The sequence below is a fragment of the Lepisosteus platostomus genome, chromosome 10 (genome assembly GCF_059453375.1).
Source record: "Lepisosteus platostomus isolate fLepPlt1 chromosome 10, fLepPlt1.hap1, whole genome shotgun sequence".
NCBI lineage: Eukaryota > Metazoa > Chordata > Actinopteri > Semionotiformes > Lepisosteidae > Lepisosteus > Lepisosteus platostomus.
In genome coordinates, this window is record NC_142620.1 from 5337513 (window position 1) to 5362134 (window position 24622).

The window sequence follows — 24622 nt, forward strand, 5'->3', positions numbered from 1 at the left end:
CTTTTCAGGTTTTTGGGTTCCAACTTTTTATGTTTCTTTACCAGTTTTATATTTCTTTACCAGATTGTTAGATATTTTGTTGCATCACACCTTTCCATAAAACACTTTGAACAGTAAGAAATAATCCTTATTACCCTTCAGGGCCAATGTTGTGAAACATACACATTGAGCTACCTGACATTTGACAAAAAACAAAGTGTTCATTTCAACTCATCTCAACTGAAGGAAGACGTGGAACAACAACTCAGAAAGCACTTTCTAGTTGACGTATTTAGGAACACTGCAGACAGGACTGTGATCTAGGCCGTGGACTGTAATATTACTACAAAAGTGATGATTTTACCTTACCTTTTTTGATTCCTTTTATTAAAATTTCACAGATCACTAGCATGTTCATATCTTTTCTAGCCCTGTGATTGTTGCCTTATTTCATAAGGTAGACTCAAGAATGTATGATCACGCAGCTGAGAACAGAGAGCCAGGAGAGATTCAAAAGTTCATACAGTTTACTCCAAAACACCACAATATATTCTGAAAAAGACTTGATTTTATACAAGACCGAAGACATTATCAGAAAATCCAGAGACTCGAGCCAGAGTCCAGGGGACTAGAGGAAAGAATAGTCCAGAGAAATTTGTTGGGACATTGGAGCACCCTAATAACGCACATCAGCTACTTTCTACAAATGAGGCAGACTCCTGCCTCTAGTCTAAATATCTGCTTTTAATAACTGTATTGGTTGACATTTCACAATTTAACACGAAAACGTTTTCTGCATCAAAACGTTTTCATGACTTCAAGAACAACATCCTAATTCTATTCAACATATACAGTACAATAGTGTATTTTAATGTGGGCAGCAACATGGCTTATTTGAATACAGTGGGAGGCCATAATTCTCTGTGTGCAGTTGGCAGCAATAAACTGGCACAGAGAGGTTTTATGGTTTTGCAATATCTCAGTTCAAAGTAAAAAATGACTGCAAGAAACAAAGCAAAAAAAGTAAGGAGTGGTGGACCGAAGAGAAAACTTCTGATAGTAATGTGAGGATAAGGAGTATTTTGTCGTTAACACAGAAACATTTGAATTGTGTATTTTTGCTCTTCTGGTGCAGATTATTCCGTCTCAGATGTAACTCTTTATGTTCCCGGATCTGTGCAGTGAGTATGAATGATAATACAAAATGTACACATTAGATTTGTCAAGTACAGTATGGAATACTACAAAATCAGGACAATTAACCATTATTAACCAATCCTTTCCTCAAAGGAAAAAAAACATTCAAGACAATAGAAAAGATTTAAGATCTTAAGACAAAAAAGAACTGAAAGAAAAAAGTAATGTTTCCAAAGTAACTCCATCTCTTGAGGAAGATGTCTTTAAACACAGCCACTTCATTACTTTTCTTCAACCATTTCTGTGTTCCATTTTGTGAGAAACTCCATAGCAGGCGCACGTTAAACATTTAGATTAAACAGAATGTACAAAAGTCAGCAGAGGCAGCCAAATTCAATGAAATGTCACCACTGTTCCCCTGGCTTTTAAATGACAAAATGACATAGAAAAACTCATCTGAGCCACAGAAAGGGAAAACAATTTTCCTCTTTTTGTACAGAATGCAGAGAAGGGCACCTGTCAAGTATACATCAGAAACTTCTTTAAAAGGTCACACAAAGTATTCTCATTCCACATGTACATCTCCTTAGTCTATAATTAAAATGAATGATACTGGAATAAACTGAGTAACACTGGAATGAACTGGAATAAAATAGATGGCAATGCACCATATTCAGCAGTAAGGTCAACAGCATAATCTCTGTACAACAAAACAAAAAATACACAATCTGTTCACTACAAAAAAATTAATCTGGACTTTCCACTGTTTGCTCTCTTTTGAGGTCCTCTCCCTCTTTTGCCCTGATCAAGGCACATCCTCTCCATGTGCCTCAAAGTGATGGATTTAAACACCTGCCAGAGACAAGAGGATGAAAGACGAGCACGGGTAGAAGGTGAAATATCAACATGGGAGGCAAGACAAGCATGCACTGTGATAGAAACATACCGATTGTACACGTAAGACAAGAAAAGGGAAGGTTTCCAATGCGCGAAAAATGTTCAGGTGGTTCGTCAGGGGGTTGATAAGAGCAGGGAGATGCAGTAGGAGAGCAAATAGAAACAAAGTACTATAGCTCTGGCACTGAGAGGTCTGTGAGTGGAAGCACAATGAGGCTGTAGAAAGATCAGAGTGCGTTAGATATGTTCCCAAGGAATGAAGCAGAAAAATCGAGCTGCTCTTTGTCTCAAGGTCTTTGGCAGATCATGTGATGCTGTCAGAGTGTGTGACACTGCTCATCGCTCGCAGCAGAAGATACCTCGCCCCCTGCTCCAAGGGCTCTGTCTAGGGCCCTAGGCTCTGGACTGAAACTCCTGCCCGTTGATGGCAGGAGGTCAGGGGACCCAGCCTGGAGCTCCTGCCTCCTCACTCCTGCTCTTCAGCCCGGCAGAGAGGCCAGGCGCCTCACCACCTCCTCAGCAGCCCTTCGGTAAGCTCTGGCCTGGGAAACACAGGAAATCAGGTTAATCTCCCTCCAGCTCCAACTGGACAGGACACAAACACCCCCCCCAGAGAACTTGGGACATGGTCTGCCAATCTCAAGTGTCTAGGTTAGGAATGCCAGATACAGAATCACTCTGCCTCCCCAGCTCGTTCAATTGTGCAATTTAGACAAAGTATATGTTAAGCACAGAACGTTTTGCAGGTTTCCCTTGGCTTTAAAGCACTTAAAGAAACCCTTCTGTCTCCAGCAGTGGGTGAAACCAGTGTTCTGCTGGCATGTGTGATAAGTACACAACTGTTTCTGATTCCAAAAGTGGAATCAATTACTGCCATCTCATTTTGAGACAAAGGCCCATTTTCCCTGTGGGCAAACAGTAGGTAAACTTCCCATCTAGGTCATCTGTTATGGAATGAGCAGTTTGCCCACAGACTGCCCACAGGGAAAATAAGGGCTAAAGAATTCTAAACAGTTTTTTAAACAGTTGCTTTTTTATGAAACAAAATTTCCAGAGCAAAAATACTATTTAGTGTCATGCAGTGGGCAGTATGTACAGTATGCCGAGCTTTTTTAACAACAATTTCACTTTGAAAAAAAGACCCATAGCGGGAACAGTGGGGTGTACAGATCAGGGGAGTGCGCCACCAGTGTTGCAGGGTAAGAAGGGTTCCACTTCTCCCTCCACCCGAGCTGTTATTTACTAAACTGAACTCCTTATTGCTTAATAGGACACGTTGAAGCCTTTCCTTGTTCTTGGGAAGCTGGAAATCTAGAGACCAATAATAACAACTGGACATCAGCCCCTGAAGACTAGAGTTGGGGTCTCTGGGTTAGATATATTTCTCACAAACAATCGGTATTTTTTCTTTCTTTTAATACAAAATACTAAATATCTACAGGATATCAAACCAGAAGCTTCAGGCATCGTTAACAATTGTTATTACACGGGGGTTGCGATTAGCTGTATTGCATCGGGTGTGTGGTGTAGTGAGGTAAAAGCAGGAACAGGCACACATCCCAGTTCCACACCGGGGTGGTTGAGGGCAGGAGAAGATGAAACACCATAGGAACAGTCAGTCCTAACAGAATCTCTCCCAATCAACCAGTCCGCTACCCCAGAGATTAGAACAGAGATGCAGCAGAGTAGTAATTAAGGAGGCCACTCGTTACTGTCCATTTAATGACCAGCTAGAGCAGTTACAGGGACGAAGGGACAGCTGGTAATTGCAGTAAATGGCTGTCGGAAGAACAAATAGTCCCTTCTAGTAAGACCTTTCTCTTTTTTCAAACGACACAACTTGTTCAGCACTAATCTCATGCAATGTATGCACGCATACTGCACACTCTGATTTTTCCTATGAAATGTGTCTGATTCCTTAAACAGCATAGCAAATCAGGCTGAGAAAGATTTCTCCATGGTCTCTTTATGACTTCAAGCAACACTGTGTCAGATAACATACTGTAAATATATTAAGAGCTCATTTGTTTTCCATACAGCTAAATAACAATTTCTAATGATAATGTTTACCCAGCTTTACACAATGGCTTGAAACTCACTGGTAAATAAAAGAAAAAAAGATGTTCTGAAAAACCTCCTAACAAAACAGAGCCCTGAAATAACACCTCCGTCCTGCTTTTCATGGTGTTGAACAGTTAGATGTAAAAACGAGCTGAAAGGAAAGTCTGACCAGTCGGATTCTTTTCTTCCAAGAGGTGGAACAGGCTGTGATGACTGGTCTGGCCTTGAGACCCGACCAATCCTAGCTGAAGCTGGCGAAGCAGATGCAGAACAACCGGGATGACCACATTTTACCAGAATAAATCATGATACAAAACAGGTCTTTGCGGTCTTGAATGACCAGAATACATTGCATTTAAAAAACAAAAATTACTGCTGCAATTTCATGCTTCAGTATCCAACGTACTTAAGAAAACTAGAGAGGGAACAGGTGGGGGGGGGGACATCATTTGGTATTCCAATTTTGCAGCAGCTGCTGCCTTACATATGCAGTGTATCATTTCAGAGCTCTGATTCTCGGCACCCTGTAGTTTAGTGAAATTAAACAAACCTCTGGGCTCTCAGGGGAAGACACGACAACCGGCCGGCCGCTGTCTGACGTCTCTCTGATATTTATGTGCAACGGGATGTCGGCTAGAAAAGGGAAAGGAAAGCCGTTGAGAGGAGAGAGCGAGTCCGCAGGCGCGCCACCAGTCTTCTGGCTGCTCCTCGCGGTGCTAGGCAGTGGCAGGGGCCTTTGCAGATAGGCCTCGGCAAGATGTGCTTTGATGCAAAAGGACCTTGAAGATCACAGCGAGGCGCATCATGCTGATCCTCTCCACCCCGACGCCACAGGGGAACGTTAGCTCACACATCTGCATGGATTGAGGGAGCTCTCCAGGGAAACTCTCCCAAAACCGCTAAATATCGAATGGGTCCAATCCCCTAATACATGACAGAGAGCTTTAATAAAATCAGCTGCCGTGGCAATGACACAATACAACTTAACGACAACACCAACAGAGAGAAGCCAAGCACTGTCTGGGAGCCTGGTTTTGTGCAGCGAGCAGAAGGCTGGTGACGAGGGCACAGCAGTACCAACCAGGGGATTTATGGGCCGTTCACTTTCAATACAGCAGGGCTGTGAGCAGAATACAAATCGCCGCCCGGACGGAGGAGTGTCCTCACCTAGCACCTCCACGCCGAGGCTCTCCGCCAGCTCCCTCGCTCCATCAGCTCCAAATATATGACTCTGGTGCTGACACTTCGGACACTGGAACACACTCATGTTCTGAATGAGCCCCAGCACCTGTGAGGGGAAAGTTATGCCAATACTCAAACAGGATAAGAAGAGACTCTTTACCTTGTGTTTTGCTACACCAAGGGAACTTAAAAGAAACGGTGCTTGTGGATTGTGTTTAAGGGCCAAAGCTGAAACTGCCAACTGACCAAAATGGAGTTTCCTGAGTGCCTCCTTGACCAAGCGGACGAAAGGGCTTCCCATGGTCCAGGAGGCAGAGCTGTGCTGTCTGTAGTTTGCTTCAGGCGCGTTTGTTAAAAAGCTAACGTTACCCCACGGTACATATTTTGCAGTTTAGACGTTGTTTGCATCTTCTGACGTTTCTGTGTTGTGACCACCAAACACTTCCAATTCACCCACTGAACCAAATTTTATGTATTTTATTGGCATAAAGTTTGTTGTCATAAACGTGGAAAATGTGACTGCGCTTTTCGCTCCGCGTAGCGGCGAAAGTGGCTGGATTTCTGAGGATCTCATCACTGGAGGATGGTGCCATCAGAACTTGGGTTTTGCAATCTGGATACAGTTCAAGTATAGGGGGAATTTTGAAAGTGCTTAAATACTCTATATTGGATTTTCTTCATTTTCACAAGGTATTCTCTCCGTACACTGAGATGCAAATTGAGTCTGGTTCGGCTGACTTTGATAAATGTGGCTCAGCACCTTTGGTAAGAAGCCAGCTTGGCTTGTAGTGATGCTCTTGTTTTCCCAAGATTAAGCTTTTCTAAACACATCCCCATACCTCACAAAGAAAGGACTATCTGAAACTCTCAGGACCTAACAATTAGCATCTAACCCAGCTCTTTGAAATAAATAATTCAAGCACGCAAAGTTATTTACTTCTTACTTGGGGGGAAAAATGAAAAAGAATTATTCAAGTCTATTTCCTCTTCCACCTCTCCCTCAGTCATTTTAGAAAAATTAATTGGTTCCTTTAGGGCAGGACGGATGATTAAAAGTTACAACATGTTTGATTCACGTGCACTTAAATCTTTTAAGAGATGAAAGGGAAATGGCAGCACAATTAGAGTCTCACAGCGATGTTAGCCGAGCTAGGGGTTAATCCTGGAGGGAAAACTGGCTTTCTGCTCACACTGTACTGGTCAAGTATAATTAGCAGACCGTCTCACAACAGACTGACTCCAAGTGAAGGAATGGGCAGATGAATGAGAAGAGCCGGGTTAACACACAGCCTTCCTGGAACAGCACAGATTATTAAAGGAGACAGCAAAGCTTAACACTGACAGTAAAAAGGGCTCTTCTAAAGTGGAAAATAAGAGAAGTCTGATCTCAGCAGGAGGTGCACAGTTTTGAAAAGATTACAGCAAAAATGACAGCAGTGTAACAATTATGTACTGAGAGCACACCAAGCTTATTAGACAAAAGTGAACCCATGCACGGCAAACACCTTTTATTTAAAAATTGTCCTTGTTAAAACAAGGCCTGGGGTATCAAACCCAATACCTGCAAGGCCTAGGGTCTTGGATGTTTTGTTGCAACTTCAGTAGATAAACAGCATAATGACTGTGACGGATACATATATGAGAAATATAACATATAAGAAGATGAATGTAAGACATTATACTAGAAAAGATACTGTAAGATAAATCTAATCACCGCCTTGGCTGAAGTCAAATTTAATGTTGCTTCTAACCCTAATTCTAAGACAAAAGTAAAAGTCACAAAATATTACTCAGAAGTATACAAAATGCATATTAAAGACTCATCTACATTGAATTACGTACACTGTGGATTTTAAAAGTAACCTAAGTTGTCAGCATCATTTTTATCTTTGCAAAGTGTGCATCACAATTCATTTTATACAGTACAAGGAGGTCTTAGCATTGCTGTAGGTGTTACCACATTATTATTGCATTTATTGTTATTGTATTTTCTCTTGTTCGTTATAGATGCTTAATGTTTTTTTTAGGCTCTAAAAATATTGAGTGATATTTTAAATATCAATATCACCCATTGATGAGTAGTGTGTACTAGATGTTGATTAGATCAATGTTTAGGGTAATGACCAGTTGAGGTCAGTGTTAGAGTGAGAAATTACTGTGTGTTATGAGTGAAAACCCAACAATCATTGCTTTGTTTAATGAATCATTGTTAAATTCTTAGGATTGTCATCTATTTACATAATAGCGCAGATTTTCATTTATTTCATTTTGCAGCTCATAAGATGTTAAGGATCAAATTAAGTTTGGACCAGTGATTACAACTAGGTAGTTCACAACTTTAGTTTCTGCAATGCTCACAACTATGTTTTAACCACTTATTCACGAATCCTTTGTAATGTTTTGGACTCAGGTCCTATTTTTTGGATGATTGGTGTAGAGGTCAAACACAAAACCTTTCCAACATGCATGTCTCACATTTTGGTTACTGGTTACAAAGAGGGCCAGTCTATGGATATGTTCGGATCTAGTTAAGGTCAGTGCTCGTAGATAGCAGAGGCAGTGTGTTTGAACTTACTTTCTGACATTTTTCAACTGTTTCTCCAGGTTGGTGTTACTATTGGGTTTGAGAAAAATCTCAAACCACACCTCACATTGTTTTAATTAAGCCACAGGGAATTTAACCACTACCATGACTGAAGTCAAACTTGAATGGCACTTCTAATCCTATCTAAACCCAGACTCTGTTTACAACTGTAGGATTGGACTTCCCCTTAAATATAGGTTTAAGCTAAAAGACACAACTCACTGCTACACTGCTACCATTTTTTAATTAAATTGATATTTTAAGTCACACCCAACATGAACAGGACACAAGATAGATGGAATTACACACAGCTCGTTTAATAAATATTGTCTCAAGGTATAGTTCTGGATAGAAACCAAGAGATTGAAAAAACATAAAAATAATTTATTTCTATAATATAAGGAACGGTGCCAGCAATTTGCTGCTTTCTTTCTGTGCAGACTGGCCAACCATAAATTGTTAATGTATTGGTTACTTCAGGTACAACAACAAAAACTGAACAAACACTGACTTCAATTTAAAACAAAATGTGCGTATGTCTTCACCACAAAAATGTAATGTTCAAATTACAATTTAAAATATCAAGAAATAAATTGAAAAACTGAAAGATTGGAACGGATCGTTTGGAAACTAAATTTGAATAAAACAGAAGCCTTATTACCTCTTCACACGGTGGCCTGGAGTAGACCTCTTGAAGAAGATGTTTTAAAAGCCATTCTCCACACGCTGTTTCATAGACATTCTCACTTAATTCACAGCAGGGCAGAGGTCAGATTATCAGTTGCTATGACTACAGGTAGATAATACAGTCCAGTGGCCAAGACAGCTTGTCAATGACTTTAATTCAGGTCAATTTTAGGGTGGTGTCACCATGGAAACCAGAGGGAAACAGGAAAAACCACTATTCCTTTACACGCGTGATGTAAGAACACAGCAACAAGAATCGTACAAACAAAAGGAGAATACCTTACTAATTAACGAGGCACAATCCAGTAAGATCCTGCAGCAGCACAAGCTTACGTTACTATCCAAATCTGGAAGTACTCCTTATTTCTAATTCCAAATCTGGCATTGCCAATCTTTAACCAACTGGATGCACCACCATCACTCTTGCGTCAGGTTGGAAGGAACAAGCACAATACTTGTTTTGCTTCCAAAACGTGCTACGACCAGTTATCTGTCCCTTTTGTGTACTCTCTCTAAATTAAACACCACCTGCTTAAATGCTTCACTTGCTTGAAATGCTTATTTCGCTGCAGCAGACCGGCAGACGTTGGATAAATCCGGAGGTACTGGCTGGTTTGCTGTTGTCCAGCTTCTGCAGCCAGGCTGTTATTAGGCCTGTATCAGCAGCAGCACGTGGAGAACGCCCACTGATTCGCAGATATGAAAACCCTCGCTTGTGGAGGAACTGTCATGCCGAGCAGAATTACAGTGCGACACTAGCAGAAAAAACCCTCCGGCAGACTTATTTACCCCCTCAGCCCCCTGACATGCAGAAACAAAGGAATCTTTAGCTTTTAGCAACCTCAATGTAAAGGCCAAGTGCAAAGCAAATAAAGGGAATTTTAACTGTGGCTTCCAATGAGCAACAGTTGAAATTTAATTATGTAATTTGGCGATTGCTTAATAGGAACAGCTTAATAAAGGGCAGGGTCTTGACTACTGCACCACTCCCCGATCCACTCTTTCAATTCTTTCAACAAAACCCTCCCCGAGACGAACTGAGCTCAGTGTGAGAAGATTACACAGTGATGCCTCCTGTGTAATGAGATATATACAAGAGGAACTGCCCTTGGTAAAATGCAGTAATAGGTCCTGAAAACAAATTACCCTAAGTTTCAAAACACGAAATATGCCATAAACCACGCAGAACCATATGTTTGATCACAGCAGGTCTGGAGTCACGGTGCAGGGTCTGAAGACCCTGTATCCTATATCACACATGATATCTGACGTTTCTGCAAGTGGTGCAGAGCCCCAGCAGAAAACTCTCACGTGACCCGTGCAGTGCAGGTTCAGGTTAAATGAAACGAACCCAGTCAATGCCTGCACCCGGTGCACCAGCTCCATCACAGCAGAGGGAGGGAGGAAATCTCAAAGAAATACCTCACTTCCCTGTCTCCTCTTGAAGCCCCAGTGAGTTGGGGAAAAGAGGTTTTGATTGACAAAGTCGGAACGGAATTGATCAGAATTTGTACTTCAGTCAGAAGTACTCATGCAATTTTGCCTTTACCTGGTTAAAGTGCCTCAGCCCTCTAATGTCATTTTATTGGCATGAAAAAGTTACCTTTAGGACTGCATGCACATTGACAAACAAAAGCTGGACGGGTTTTTAATCGGCAATGAACCATAAAGGGTGAGACTGAAGGAAATCTAAACCAAGTTTCTTAGACTCTGTGACTTTCAGCTTTTAAAGAATAGCCAACTCTTGCACACACCTGCACTGACAGAAAAGAGCAGAGGCTTTTATGAGCCAGAATTTAAAGCTCAACTACGGCACCACCAGCTAAAACAGCCTTGGTCAAAACAAGGGACGGAATGAAAAATGTACCCATGTAACAAACCAAATATTAGTAATACAGAAGGCATTATTACAGTCAGTACTGGACGCTGGGCAGCAGTCAGGCCCCGCTGATGAATGAGCTGAGAAAACAGGCAGACAAAGGCGAAATGTGAGCACGTCCCACTCCATCCGTCACACAGACACCCCAGACCAGCCAATAAATGAGGCGTGCTTTCAACTGGGACATGCTTCCATGTCTGAACACTCACCTCTCTGATGGGGCTCTCACTCACTGGCGCTCTAGGTGAGCAGGAATGCATAGATAAAACTGCGCAGGAAGTCTGTCAGCAGTTCTGATTTAGTGCTGCTCCAGGGTGCTATAGACAAATGGCTTGTAAGAAAATGTATGTGCTGGAGCTCCACTGATCACTCATACATGGCTCATCACTCATACATGGCTCTCCAACAAGAGTGCCATTCCGGTTTCCGGAGCAACTACTTACAGATGGGAATGGGGGTGGTTAATGTACTAAATGTGCTAACATATTTTATGTCATCTGGGATGGAAGTTGAAATATTTGTAAATTTTTCATTTTTTTCCCCCCACTTGTTTTGCAAACAGCTTTAGCTTCGTATTCTAAGCTCTGGACTGGCTGAAACTGAAAAAAAAAAAACAAAACAAAAAAAACATTCTGGAGGAGGAGTTTGGATTAACTTACTACTGTGTGTCCTTATTATCTCAGCACCTCCACCTGACCATTTCACCCGTGTGGCTATTTTCATCCGTGTGCCGTGCAATCTTGTACCAGAGCCCGAGCATTCATTTTTGTTTGTACAGGATTTTTTACTTGTGCTGAAATATCTGCCACAGCTGTTCCTTTGCCTGCTGCAGCTCAAAAAACATTGTTGCTACTGCATTACCCAGCTGTTTTCACAGGCCTACAGCTCTTAAAATGGCAAAGTCCAAAGAAAAAAAAAACTGTAGTGATCAGTAAAGCGGTGTCACCTTACCAAGTCATACCTTTATCGAGTGAAGTCCTATTATGTACTTGAGTATATTGACTTTGTAAGTAGATAAGACGAGGCAATTAACAAAGGACATGAGGGATCACAAACCACGGCAAGCTATGAAACAATTTTTACCATTGACACTGTAACTTTTAAGAGGAGATATCAGAAAGCCAAGAGCACTTGTATTATACAGCAGGTTTGAAAGCAGGAATTTCAGCTGCTGATTTGAATTGGGAAACATTCTTGACAACGATTTATGCCCACTAAAAGCTGCCCGTGAGCAGGTTATGGGGTTAACGGCAACTCTTGTTGTCCCATTTCTAGCACTAAAATCATCATGAACCTAATCTGATGTGAAAAAGACAGACATATTTTTGTGAATAAATATCTATGGTAGCAGAGCATGGCTCTTGGCACTTGACCTACTATAGATATGTTTTGCAAAAAGAAAACGGCGACACAATTTAATTTTGAGTTTCTCGGAAATGCTTAGGTCTTTGTTGGTTTCTGGTTCCGAGGTAGCTGTCCAAAATTTCAAAAAAATGTATTCACCATTCTGCAACATGCTCACATTCATTAACTCTGCTTATCGACATAGATCATGAGCCCTGTGACTATTTCCCACACAGAACTGCAGAAGAAAGCCTTCTCAGGAAAAATCCGTATCTGGGAATCTATGTGCGTGCTTTCTCTTTTCAGATACATGGCACACGCACAAATCCTGAAATGGGTCCGCTGCGGTATCTGTGTGTGGGAATGTTCCAACTCAGCAGATGTCCAAGGCAGACAAGGCAGTGTCACGTTCGGGTGAAAAACAGAAACTTCTAGGTGAATATTATTCCAAATCAGCCACAGCACTCCGCATATCCTGAATTCAATCCTTCCAGATTAAGACTTGGATAAATACAATTGTCTTTTTACCTGGCTATTTATGTATGTATCCTATGTATCTTTACCTTGTTAGCTAGAGGACTTCTTTGATCACTGCCTGTCAACAGCAGAACTAGCACAACGGTATCAGAGATCCTGTATTAGTTTCCCAGGCTTTTTCCAAACCCGGCAGAGGGAAATGTGGGCTGCATTTAATCACCGACTAGAGACACCTGTGTAGCTTTATATATTCTTCATCTGACCCTCCACCCTCTTCAGTGCATTGAACAGTAAAAAAATTTCAATAAATTACCTAGTACAATAAGTAAAAGATTTAAATAAATATTCAATCACATTAAAGCAGTATAAAAACAGGATAGCATTTGCCATAAACAAAATAATAATCCCTCACTTTGATCAACTATAACAAAATTAGCATTAGTTCTATGAGCATAACTGAGCATAAATGGTGCTTTTTTGTGAACAACCTTTTTCCAGTAATAATTCTCTAATAATGCACTGAGCCAAAATAACTCCACCCAGATAACCTTACCTCCATCACTGTGCTCTGAGAAAAAACACTTCCACATCATAACCTGCGCATCTTCTGGACAGAACATGTTTGAAAGTGTCTCAGGTCTCAAATGCAGCTTAATGCACTTCTCATGTAATGCATTGTAAAACATGCTGTTTTCACATGAACAAGTCTCCGTTTCTAAAAATAAAAGGCCTTCAAGGTTCTTGGCTATATTGTCTGAAGTTTACAAGAAGCACTCTACATGAAAGTTGATTCTGCAAACAAGCAATCATGACAGAGGCTGATGAGGGTACAGAACAGGTCTTGCTGCAGGGATCACTTGGAAGATGCCAGGTTCCTGCACCATGAAAACAGGTGTAAGAAGAAGTCTCAGAACTGACCAAGAGCGGCATCACACTAAAACAAGGACTGAAATTTTAATTACTTCCCTGCCTTCGCTAGCAGATACAACACTGATTAGCTATTGTTGCAGCGGCACAGTGCTTCTTATGCTGCTTTGGGTAATCGCCATTATAGGCTGTCTACATGAGAGTGTGGCAAAACCATGGGACGAATTCAATAAAGAATAATTACATATACGCTTCAGAGAGCTGATGTTGCAGATGTGACAGAGATAATACTTAATTGCTATCGGAAGCAAGAGAGAGCGAATACTCTGGGAAATGTTTGTTCTGCACTTAAAGAGAAGGTTAGGAGGCCAGCTGAACATCTGGGACCCATCTTCCAATGTACGGAGACAAGGATGCACACAACTGGATCTATGATTTGCAATTTGCTTATTTTTTAAGCACAGCCAAGAAAACAGATTCTTTCGAGATTGTACTGAACTGGAAAAAAAAAAAGGATAAATGCCACAACATTAAATCGGACAGCTCATCCCTCAAGATCAACAAGATAACAAGAAGAAACTAATCGGGGATCCACAAATCAGGCACTACTGCGTCTCCGCCCCCAGGGATGTACGCTCCTCGCAGACCTGTGATATTTCTTTTCACGGGCCCGGTGGATCGCACCTGGTCGGGAGCTGGCAGGCCTTACCGGCACGTTCACCTTCCTGAACATCTCCGCTCCTCTGCGCGCGTCCAGCAGGGCCAGGTCCTGTGGAGTCGACACCACCACCGCCCCTGAAAGAGGCAACAACATTTGGCTTTGCGTGCCTAGCGCATAAACAAAAAAAGTTGGCCTACATTATTCTCTTCTTGGAAGACAAACTTCTCACTTCCAGCTGACATGAGATTTACATCTAGCTCTTTTGATTTCACTAACGGACATGAAACATGAAATTGCGCAGGATACACAAGTTCCACATTGTAAACTGTCCAAAATATAGAATCTCTTCATTATTCTCCCACAGCAAACGAGATTTGCAAACGAAAGGCTTTACATGGCTTGGCACCTCAATACCTGTCTGAACTTTTATCGCCCTACTCCCCACCTCACAACCTCCGCTCTTCAAATTCTGCCCTCCTTACTGTCCCCCAAGCCCATCTACATTGTATGGGTGACAGGGCCTTCTCCTGCTATGCCTCCAAGCTGTGGAACTCTCTCCCCAAGGATATCAGAGAGTCCCCTTCTCTAAACTCCTTCAAATCCAGACTCAAAACCCTCTTCTTCAGAAAAGCCTTTACTTAACTGGTTCCATTCTTCACCCCTCTGCTCTTCTTAATACCACCTTCCACGGTCTCCTCTATTGTTATTGTTGTATTGTTGTAATTATAATTGTCTCCTATCTTGTGAAATCTTCTTATTTATTGTTATTGTCATCCTGTAAAGTGCTTTGAGAAGCCACCTTTAAAGGCGCTATATAAAATAAAGTTTATTATTATTATTATTATTATTATTATTATTATTATTATTATTATTCTGATCTCACGGTAGCGAGAGCACACAGCAAGAATTAGCTTTGTTACAGAACTACAATATTAATGTAATCATATCATTAATATTGGGTCAAAAAAAGAACAGATAAGACAAAAGAAAAGGTTCATCAGACAGTATTTTTAAGTGTAGGACACCAACATGTCCTGAGTATTACTTAATCACTAGGTTTCTACTGTGACACACCCTTGCACAGAGGCAGGCAGTGTGCCCATTCCACATTCCACACAATTAACACTCATTTAATTACCACTCCCCGATGGTCTATCTACAAAGTGACTGAGGGCATCTCTGTGGCAGCTCCACTGTCACAGTGCCTCCTGTTTGGATACACTGGGCAACTTGCCACAATATTTAGATGTACAAACCGACATTCCCTGTCGTACAGTTAAAACCTCAGGATCAAGTTAAACTCATTTAAACACAATTCTCTACATGTCTCTTGGTACCGTGGTACCGATTATTCCAGATTGTCCCTTTCTCTGTGGCGCTACAGTGGACCGGCATCCCATCCAGCACAAAAGCAGTTATATGCTGCCTTGTGCCCTGACTTTCTAGGATACGTTCTGGGCTGCCACGATCCTCACCAGGACAACTGGCTTTCTGAACATAGAAGGATGATGTGTCTGTCTGCAAAACATACATTATTTACTGAAACATGCTATAAAAAAATGATGGCATGCAAAATTCTTGATTTTAAAGTAGCACGTCAATCACTGCTTCTGCATTTTAAGGAGCAACATGCTTTCCTGTGCTCCATTTTAAAACCGGGCAGCCAGCCCATAGTTTAGAGGTTCAGAAAATTTGGCACTGCTGAACACCGCCTCCTTATGAATCCATCAGATGGAACATTTGAAGGAAGTCATTTATCAAAATAAAGTTAAAAGCCTGAAGGAATTTTCAGTTCGCACACTAAATATGTCCAAGAAAATCTGCTAAAGACAACACAAATTCAGAAGGCATCTTTCTGTCTCCAATATTTTCGTTAAAAACAGTTAATGCACTTAATCACCCATATCACCCTGCAACTCACAACTGGCAGCCCACTGACGCTCAGCAGGTATGAGCCTGGTCAGTACCTGGATGGGAAACCTCCTGGGAAAAACAAAGGTTGCTGCTGGAAGAGGTGTTAGTGGGGCCAGCAGGGGGCGCTCACCCTGCGGTCCATGTGGGTCCTAATGCCCCAGTATAGTGACAGGGACACTATACTGTAAGAAGGCGCCGTCCTTCGGATGAGACGTAAAACCAAGGTCCTGACTCAAGGGCGTTTCTTGAAAAGAGTAGGGGTGTAACCCCAGCGTCCTGGCCAAATTTCCCATTGGCCCTTACCAATCATGGCCTCCTAATAATCCCCCTCTATGAATTGGCTTCATTACTCTGCTCTCCTCCCCACTAATAGCGGTGGGGAGCGTTCTGGTGCACTATGGCTGCCGTCGCATCATCCAGGTGGGGCTGCACACTGGTGGTGGTGGAGGGGATCCCCATTACCTGTAAAGCGCTTTGAGTGGAGTGTCCAGAAAAGCGCTATATAAGTGTAAGCAATTATTATTATTATTATTATTATTAATGATAAGTGTTAGTCAGTTACATTTAGTAAAGACAACTAAGCGCGGAGCTATAAACAAATACATTCTGAATTCGTTAAAGTGAATCTCAGCTTTTTGGTCAGATTTAAAGGTTTAATCTAATTTGCCTCATTATAAAACAGAACCAATTATCATCATGAAGCTTCTTCCCCTTGGCATTGATTGAAATGTTTTAAATTTACTAAGTCTAAGTGAAATACCTCTGGTGAGTGATTAGCTGTCTTGACATGAAGTACATCACATCAGAAATCTGGTTGTAAAACAGCCCAGAGGGGTTTTCTGAAATTCAGGTAACCTAATCCCCCTCTGAGTAAGCTAAGAGCTAGATCCAAACAACATAGTGATAGCCATCTTTTTAATTTTCAATAGTTATTTTATGTAATGCCAGGCACAGATGGCCGACTCCAACAATGCTCTCAGAACCTTCAACGAGCACAAAAAACAGAGAGAACTATTTTTGCTTCTTCTAGCTGTTGACATCAGATTCAATTATGTTCCACTGCTCATCTCCCTGGTACCTTTACAACTTAAAAGTGCAGACGTGTCACTGTAAATCTGCTCAACGTGTCCCCCACTGTTCTGAACACCGTTTTGATCTGATCATGACAATTTGTAATTAAAAACCAGATGAGCGCAGCTTCGCAAAACAGAGCATGAACAAAAACAAAATGGATCATTGGATGGAAAATGTGAACTGGCCGACCTGAACAGCAGCCCCAGCTTTTCAGAAAGGGAAATTCCTACTCTGCTTAGAAAAAAGGGTAAAGAAATCTAAACACTTCAAACTAACGTTACAGACCACACAGCATCAGCATTATCTAGCTGTCATACAGTATTTCATACATCGGGTGTGGCTATACTGGTAACAAAACAGAATTCCACTTCTATGACATCATTTTAGTCACATCTAGGGTTAAAAGAATAGTTTCAGTCTTTCAGTGTTTCTTCTTCAGCATCCTGAAAAACAAATACTAACAACCTGAGGAAAAGGGGGGCCCAGCTAATTCAGCACGTGATAATATGTAAAGATGCTAAAACAGCTCTCTGCTCATCAGATGAATCAGAAACACATTCACTTTCCTTATCTACAACGCCTCTTTTTCTAGTAAGCAAACCAGGCACAAGAACGATACCATGCTTCCAGCCTTGCCCTTTTCAAAGACTTGCAATATAAATGGGATTTACTTCACTCTTTGCAATCTTAAATGGCTTAAACTATGCATATCCCAAACATTCTGCCACTCATTACGCAGACAATGAGAAGCAGCTTGGTGCTGGAAGGCTTTTGGAAAGTCACTGTTCCAGACAGGAGCTCGGGCTGCAGAGAGGGCTGCAGTGTGAGAGTCTGCTTGCCTGCTGCGGACAGCAGGTGCAGGAGTTCAGCAGGGTGAGGCCGTTGGTCTGACAGGTCAGGCTGCAGTCTGGGATTGCCAGCAGCACGAAGCCAGGGAGATTCGGCATGAAAGCTGGGAATGATAAATGGATTGATATACTGTACAGCGTTTGGCACACGGGACCCTCCAGTATTACAGCTCGCAGCTGGCCGAGGATATACTGGAACAGAATGAAGAGACCAGCTCCCGGCCACTGCCAAACACATTACAAATAGTGTGTGGCTGCAGGAAAAAAACAGCCTGCTCTCTATTTAGCTTTGGGCAAGACTCTGCTGTTGTAAAAGCGACAGCTGTCAGCCGAATGTGCTCTTGACATTCGCCACATGCAACATTCCCTCTGCTCCCACCACTGCACTTGTGTCAGATGGGCTCTTAGCACTGGACTCATTTCTGGTAGGGCAGACTGGTCAAAAAACCAGAAGCGGGACACAGTGTCGTTTAAGCCAATGCGTGTGGAATTCCAATGTGGTGGGTGTACACTGAGGTAGACACAGTCACATGTGCGCAATGGAAAACAAAAGTCCATGCTTGAGCCTCTGGGCTCATCTGGACAGAGCTGAGCTTGGCTTAATGTTAAGCATACTGGGTGTACACTGCCCCCCTGTGGACTGTCACCCCCCAACAACACTCATGCCCATCTGTTCAGCTTGGTGGGTTGGAGCAATAACTGGAGAACTTCCTTCCACGAGGGTATGACAGAGCAGAGTCTCGCACACCCATCGCCATGCCCTAACCATTGCTCTGCACTGCCCCCAGGGGGCAGTATAGTACTCTTTAAAGACCAAGGCACAGTGTTCAAAGGGAGCACCAATACGGTATGCCCACCTGTACACTGAACATGCCAGAATAAAAATGTGAAACACTGGAGGTGACAGGGTTCCTTATGCTGGCGGATAAAACCTTTCAGCCACCAGGTCGACGAACAGGCCCCGGCTTCAGAGCGGAGAGCGAGGGGGGAGGGAGGGTGGGCTCGGCTGCTGGGGGGAGCAGAAAGTATACATTTCTTTCTTTCTTGGGGTTTCTTTTACTACGGTACCAATGCCAGCCACAGGGAAAGTCTGCCAGGACGAGAAAGTACATATAACATCAATTATTTCAAGATTTATTGAGAAAGATTTGCAGGAGGAGAAGCCCTGGAGCCCAGGCATTGTAAATCGCCCCTAGGGTGGAAGAGGAGAGAAAAGGGGTTTTTAAGGACTCATTCTCTTTTGTTCTTACAGTAAGCAGCGGCGCAGCTCAGGCTGATGCCAAGTTTTCAGAAAGAACCAGAATTTAGTCCACACACAATCATTTGGAGTGACAGAGCAGAAATGCACTCAGCTTTCCCACAGTTACCCGCAAGGAATTCAAACCATTGAATTTCCATCCGAAATGACTCATCTCCATTGTTGGAGAAACGAAAAAACACCACTGTTTTATTGCCATCAGAAACAACACTCACTGAATATCTCCTGCACCGAATTCCACAGATCTCCATTTCATGTTGTTAAAGGCAGTATTCATGAGAATATGTTGCTAGCAAGCCCTTGATAATCCGGCAGGATATAGATCCCTTTGTTTCCATAGCAGTGATTTCTTGCTTCTCAGAGGGGAAATGTGAATTGCAGGTTCTAAACTTTTATCATAAATGTGCCTTTTGTAATTTACCTTTTGATGCCTTGTATACTGACAACACTCACTTTGCTAAGCCAAGTAGAGTACAGCACATATTTATATACACACACAAGGGGACTGTCATTTTGCTGTCTGCTGGTTTGCAGCCAAGAGATTTGCATACAGAATGTCTTTTTTTTCTCTCCAGTGAACTGTTGCAGTTTACCAGGAACAATGAAGAAGCTGTGCACTGAGTCCCTCTAGTGGAGGACAAATTACCTATATCAGAAAGTTCCCAGAGTCTACAGAACCGGGCATCACATTTCACGCTTACTGCAGGACCTGCGTGAATCACAAAATGAAAAATCCTTTCTTATTTTGCTTATTGTGTGACTGCTACCCATTTTAAAATTTAAAATAAATATTTCATTGGTCTTTGCTTTATTTGTTTTGCTGTGAACAGTAAAAATGAGTCTTGCAAATTTAAAATTTTATATTACAAGAATATTGTTTCTGACAGCAATTTAATGAGTAAAATCATGACAAGAACATTACACAATTCATATTCAGTTACTATGTAGTCTACAATTTAAAGACCTTCATAAAGCAAGCCACTTGCAGTACTTTATACATGTAAGCACGCTTAGCATTGCATTCTTTCATACCAGCAAGAGAGTGCTTGAACAAAAAACAGAGGAAGAGGTCACAGTCCATTTTTCTGTCCACCGCTCTTGAGATGTTAAAGTTTATTGTGATGGGGTTTTCCTCCTTGTTTGCTAGGAGGTCTATTATGACATGAACAGTGCTACACCTAGTTACCATTTTGCTTGCTGTATTTAAATACACAACAGCATTGTGTATTTGGGAAAACTATATTAAAACTATATTAAAAGTAAATATTTTGCCTGTTATTTTTGGGTTTTTTTGCCTGTTATTTTTCAGCTTACTTGTACCTACTGGGGAGATGTTAAGTGCATCGCCTGTCACAGATGCAGTTCAATAGGGATTCCAGTAGAGGGCAGCACTAGATGGTTTGGTAATGTACCTGTCTGTGGGCAGCACTGCGGGCACTTTTGACCAGAATATTGTTAATGAACTATCACAAAATGGTTCAGTGCGCTCAGACTTACAATCATTCATCTGTATGATAATTACCTTGAAATACAGAAAGTATTTTATTTCATTTATTATTTCATTTGTTTCACGCCTGAAATTAAGAAAATAAACTCATGAATTCAAACTTAGCTGCTAATCAGGGTCAGTGGGCGTTATACTGCACAACAACTGCTTTTAAAGGAGTTTAAAAAGCTTTAAAAGAAAAAAAATCAAAATATTTTGGTTGTAAAAGTGAACTGTCAGCTTGTTTAATCTGAAACAGAAAGTGTAAAAAACCTCTTCCTCTTGCCTGTTGAATCCCAAGTGGCATTTACTGATCTGCATTCCCCACAACATCAAGTACATGATGCATTACATTTTTAATAACCCCCTCTGGAAATGAAACGCCCCTCCAAACATTAAGCTAAGACAGCTACTCGTGAGCTGAAGTTTTAAAACCTTAAGAGCATGAGCAGGATAATCCATTCACTCTCAAAGTAAACCTTTCTTAATATAAACCAAGTTATCTGTGCAACACCCTGAAAATACATCTCTCCCTTTCCTCTTTAGATAATCTTCTTATACAAAATACTTGACATACTTTACTGAATTACTTTTTCTTCATTTCTATACCCGTATTTCTCACCATTCACACAGTGAAGAGACATTTCCTGCTGGGGTTTATATGTCCTACCTGCTATGGGAATATTCTGGGTGACAGACAGCTGCACATCTCCTGTGCCAGGGGGCATGTCCACAACCAGGTAGTCCAGGGTACCCCAGTCTACCTGTGAAATGAAGAAGCATAACATGTCACATGTTTCCAGCAAACAATGATCATCATTCCTATCTTGCAGGAGTAGGGCAAAAACAGGCAACTTCCTACTTTTACCCCCCACACACTGGAAAATAATGTGTCTCCCCACCTGTCTTAACAGCTTCTCTATGGCTGACATCACCATGAGCCCTCTCCACACCACTGGGGCTGTGTCCTCCACCAGAAAGCCCATGGACATGCTGGCACAGAAGGGGCAGGGAAAAACAATCACTGGAGCCATTACGTTCATCAATTAATACCTGCCGAACACGGCTAATTCTAATACATCTTTAACTTACCAAGGAATGCCAAAATTCACCAGTGGTCTCATCAGGTTTTCTGAAAATGAAAACTTTTGTGTGAAAAAGAGATCTGAGTGGGTGTGTCTACTAAAATGGTTATAAAATATGGAGCATATGAATCAGTATAACTGGTGTACATAAGTGATAATGTACCAGCCACATCTGAACTGCACCTCCCCAGCTGTAAAAACCTGACACTGGCTACCACAAAAAGCTACGCTTATGTTCACAAAACCACTTCTTAACGTCTGTGAGAGAACAAAGAGACTTACTGTCTGTGAGCTCAGGGTTCCCTCTCAGGTTCATGAGTTTGGGGATTGAAGGACCATAAACATCTGCATCCAAGAGCCCCACTGACTTTTCCTGTTTCAAAGGAGAGAAGGTGCACTATCTTCAAATGACCAGAAAAACCTCCTGGCAGGTATGCGCATGCCACAAATTCTCAGACAGTGCAACAGGACACAGGGGATTGTCTTTTGCCATGGAGATGGAAGGGAGTGTACTCAGAGGAAACTCGGAGGCTCAGAGGGAAGAACAAATTAAAATACAGTCTTCAGAAGGAACGAATAAAATAAAAGAACACAAGCATCCTGTTTAGATCTGGAAACAGGAAAGCTTCTTAAACCGTTCTAAAGATCACAGAAACACAGCTGGTCTTCTTGCTGTGCGTGAGGACACTTTGCAATGCAAGCTTCACATACAGTGTGCAAGTTGCACCGGACTGAAACATGTCATACACGGGGAAAAAAGCAGACATTTCAGAAAAGGCTGAGGATAATTACCAGGTCATTAGCGGCAAGTCCAAGAGCCAGGTTCACTGCAAAACAAGTTAAAAATTGATGGTAATTTGTAGTCTATGAATTATAAAATGAGGACAATTAGTATAATGAAAGTAATTAAAAAAGAACTGAGTAATTAAGCCTGCCTAGGAGCATGATTGTGTCTCTTTAGGAGTGCAGGGGAGGCACCTGTCTGTTCTCTGGTACCATGCTGTGCCAGAGATAACATGGTGCTCGTGTTCCCTGATGACAGGGGGGTCGTTCCTGTTGTTTATTACAGTTTATTTGCATTTGCATAGCAAGGTGGCATCAGGATCTGGTTCTGATCTTGATTTGACCGATACGTCTTATTTGAGAATTTTTGCCCCACTAACTCTTTTTGAAAGCTGTAGCCTGCTCTGCCCAGACGAAACAACTCAGCGCAGTTCGTCAGACAGGGGGGGAATGGGGCCGATGACAACATCTGGGGAGGAATAGCTCCTGGAAATAAGCCACATGGATAATAGCCTTGCATACACTTGCAGATTTTTCAAAACAAATAAAGCCCAGAGTGAACAAGAAGCTGAAAAACATGTCCCAATAACCCTGCTGCAACTGGTAACACTCACATTGTCGATCGTGTTCGGTTTTTCTCACTGAGCTTTGCTGTGTGCATGGCGGTGTGTATACCCTGTGCTGTACGCTTTGGGAAAAGGAGCTGCAGACAGTTGTAAGGCCCCTGTAACTGGGCAGCATACCTGCGGTGGTTGACTTCCCCACACCTCCCTTTCCCGAGGCCACAACAATGACCTGCTTCACCCCTGGGATGGGCCTCTGACGGGGCAGACCTCTGGCCATGTGCTGTCTCTGCCTCTCCTGGAGTGTCGGCCCCTCAGATCCCGAGGCCTGGAACGAGCAGTGGCCCAGTTCTTAACTTGTCATAGAAGCGCTGTCCCAGTCTCAGCTCATATAGCTACTGTACATGGAAGAGCATCTGGGGACTGGACACCACCAGCTGTTTCAAGAAAGTCTCATGAACACAGTACATCAATACCATCAACTGAGAAACACTGCCATGGAAATCAGACTCTGCAGGAGCAGATCTGGCAGTCTTAGATCGAAGGCAGGACTTGGATTCAGTTCTTCACTCTCTTGACTCGTCCCGCTGATGAGATCACAGAAATCATTAATCATGAAATAAAGGATTTGAAAAATGGAAACGATTTGGAATGAACTAGAAAAGACACCACTACTCACAGTCATAGTGAACACTGTAGGTTAGTCATTACTTCTGAATGATGCATATATTTTCACCTGATCAAAAGACTTACTGTATATGCTTCTTATTTTCTTTACATACCTGTATGTATATTATTTTTAACACAGTTTTACCACACTTTCCAATACGATAATGAAAGCATCGTGCTTTATTTAATTCTAAAAACAATCTAACTTTAACCTTGCTCAGGCTGCCAAAGTTATTAGTTTAAAACTGTAGATCTACGTGACATCAGGGGCACTGTTTTTTTTTAAATAACATTATACGAGATCATCATTGGAAGCAACCTTTAAAAACGTATCAAGTGCTGCTATCTCCCTACACTGTTATATGAAGAAGTGATGTTGTTTACGCAGATGAAAGAGTACATGTAGAAGGCTTTCTTTTTGATTTTATATTTAATAATTTATGCATATCATTACTCACAACTAATGCCATGATCTTTCAAGTTCAAGCGACTTTACAACAGGTCAGCATTTGTCTCACCTTAAAGCGAACACAATAATTTATACAGGCTGGAAGGACAGATTTTTCTCCCGGCACCGACAGTAGATGGGCTGTGTTACAACTGACAAAATGTCTATGAACATGTAACAAACGGCTACTAAACCTTAAAGCCATTTTAAATGCAGTTATGAAGCTTCAAAAGGCACCGAGAGAGCGCAGCAGATAAATTGGCGATTTCTGATGACGTTAAACTCGTCTTCAGAAACTCAAACGTTTGTAAACGAGGAATGCATGTTCAAACAAAATTAACGATCGTTTCTTCAATCTTATGTTTTCTTTTTCCCCCCGTTTTTTTCCCAGGTTATGGTTTTTCATTGCACGTTTTCGGAACAAATACATTCCAAGCTACACAAGACGCAATGGGTTTGTTTGTAATATGTCAACTGCATTACAGTCTTGGATTATGGACCACAACCGCACACTAAATCCGATTTGCCCATCGGTAGAGTCCGGATCGTTTCGTTATTTCCGCTGCAAAGAAATGTATTATTTGCCGAGCTCCAAGAAAGTGCGTTTCTTTTTTAAAAAAATACAACACTAATAGCGTGTCGTCTTGCGGTTTTGAACACCTCATACTAATTTTACTTTCTAACTCTGGTTGTGTATGAGTACACTGGTGACCGAAGGTTTTCGTGGTTTTATATATAA

The 24622-nt window shown here is 41.8% G+C and overlaps 1 protein-coding gene across 2 annotated transcripts; it reads right to left on the reverse strand.

The window, feature by feature from the left end:
• Nucleotides 1-484: 484 nt before the first annotated feature.
• On the reverse strand, nt 485-24378 carry nubpl (nucleotide binding protein-like). 2 transcript variants are annotated; one of them, XM_088647632.1, is made up of 11 exons: nt 23954-24376; nt 22947-23094; nt 22213-22247; nt 21703-21793; nt 21428-21467; nt 21238-21328; nt 21006-21099; nt 13804-13889; nt 5242-5362; nt 4625-4707; nt 485-2555 (listed from the first exon to the last, which is right to left on the reverse strand). In XM_088647632.1, exons 1-11 carry the CDS (start codon nt 24086-24088, stop codon nt 2493-2495), a joined length of 987 nt encoding a protein of 328 aa, XP_088503758.1. In that variant the 5' UTR covers nt 24089-24376; the 3' UTR covers nt 485-2492. The 2 variants fall into 2 exon arrangements, with proteins under 2 accessions (XP_088503758.1, XP_088503759.1); XM_088647633.1 differs by lacking the exon at nt 4625-4707 and having other exon boundaries at nt 23954-24378.
• Nucleotides 24379-24622: the final 244 nt, after the last annotated feature.

Coding starts and splice junctions, on each gene's coding strand:
- nubpl (XM_088647632.1), bottom strand. CDS start 24,088: ATGGCTTTAAGGTTTAGTAGCCGTTTGTTACATGTTCATAGACATTTT. Junction 13,890..21,005: donor CCAGAATATTCCCATAGCAG/GTAGGACATATA, acceptor TGCCTCTTTCAG/GGGCGGTGGTGGTGTCGACT. Junction 5,363..13,803: donor TCAGGAAGGTGAACGTGCCG/GTAAGGCCTGCC, acceptor TTCCCCTCACAG/GTGCTGGGGCTCATTCAGAA.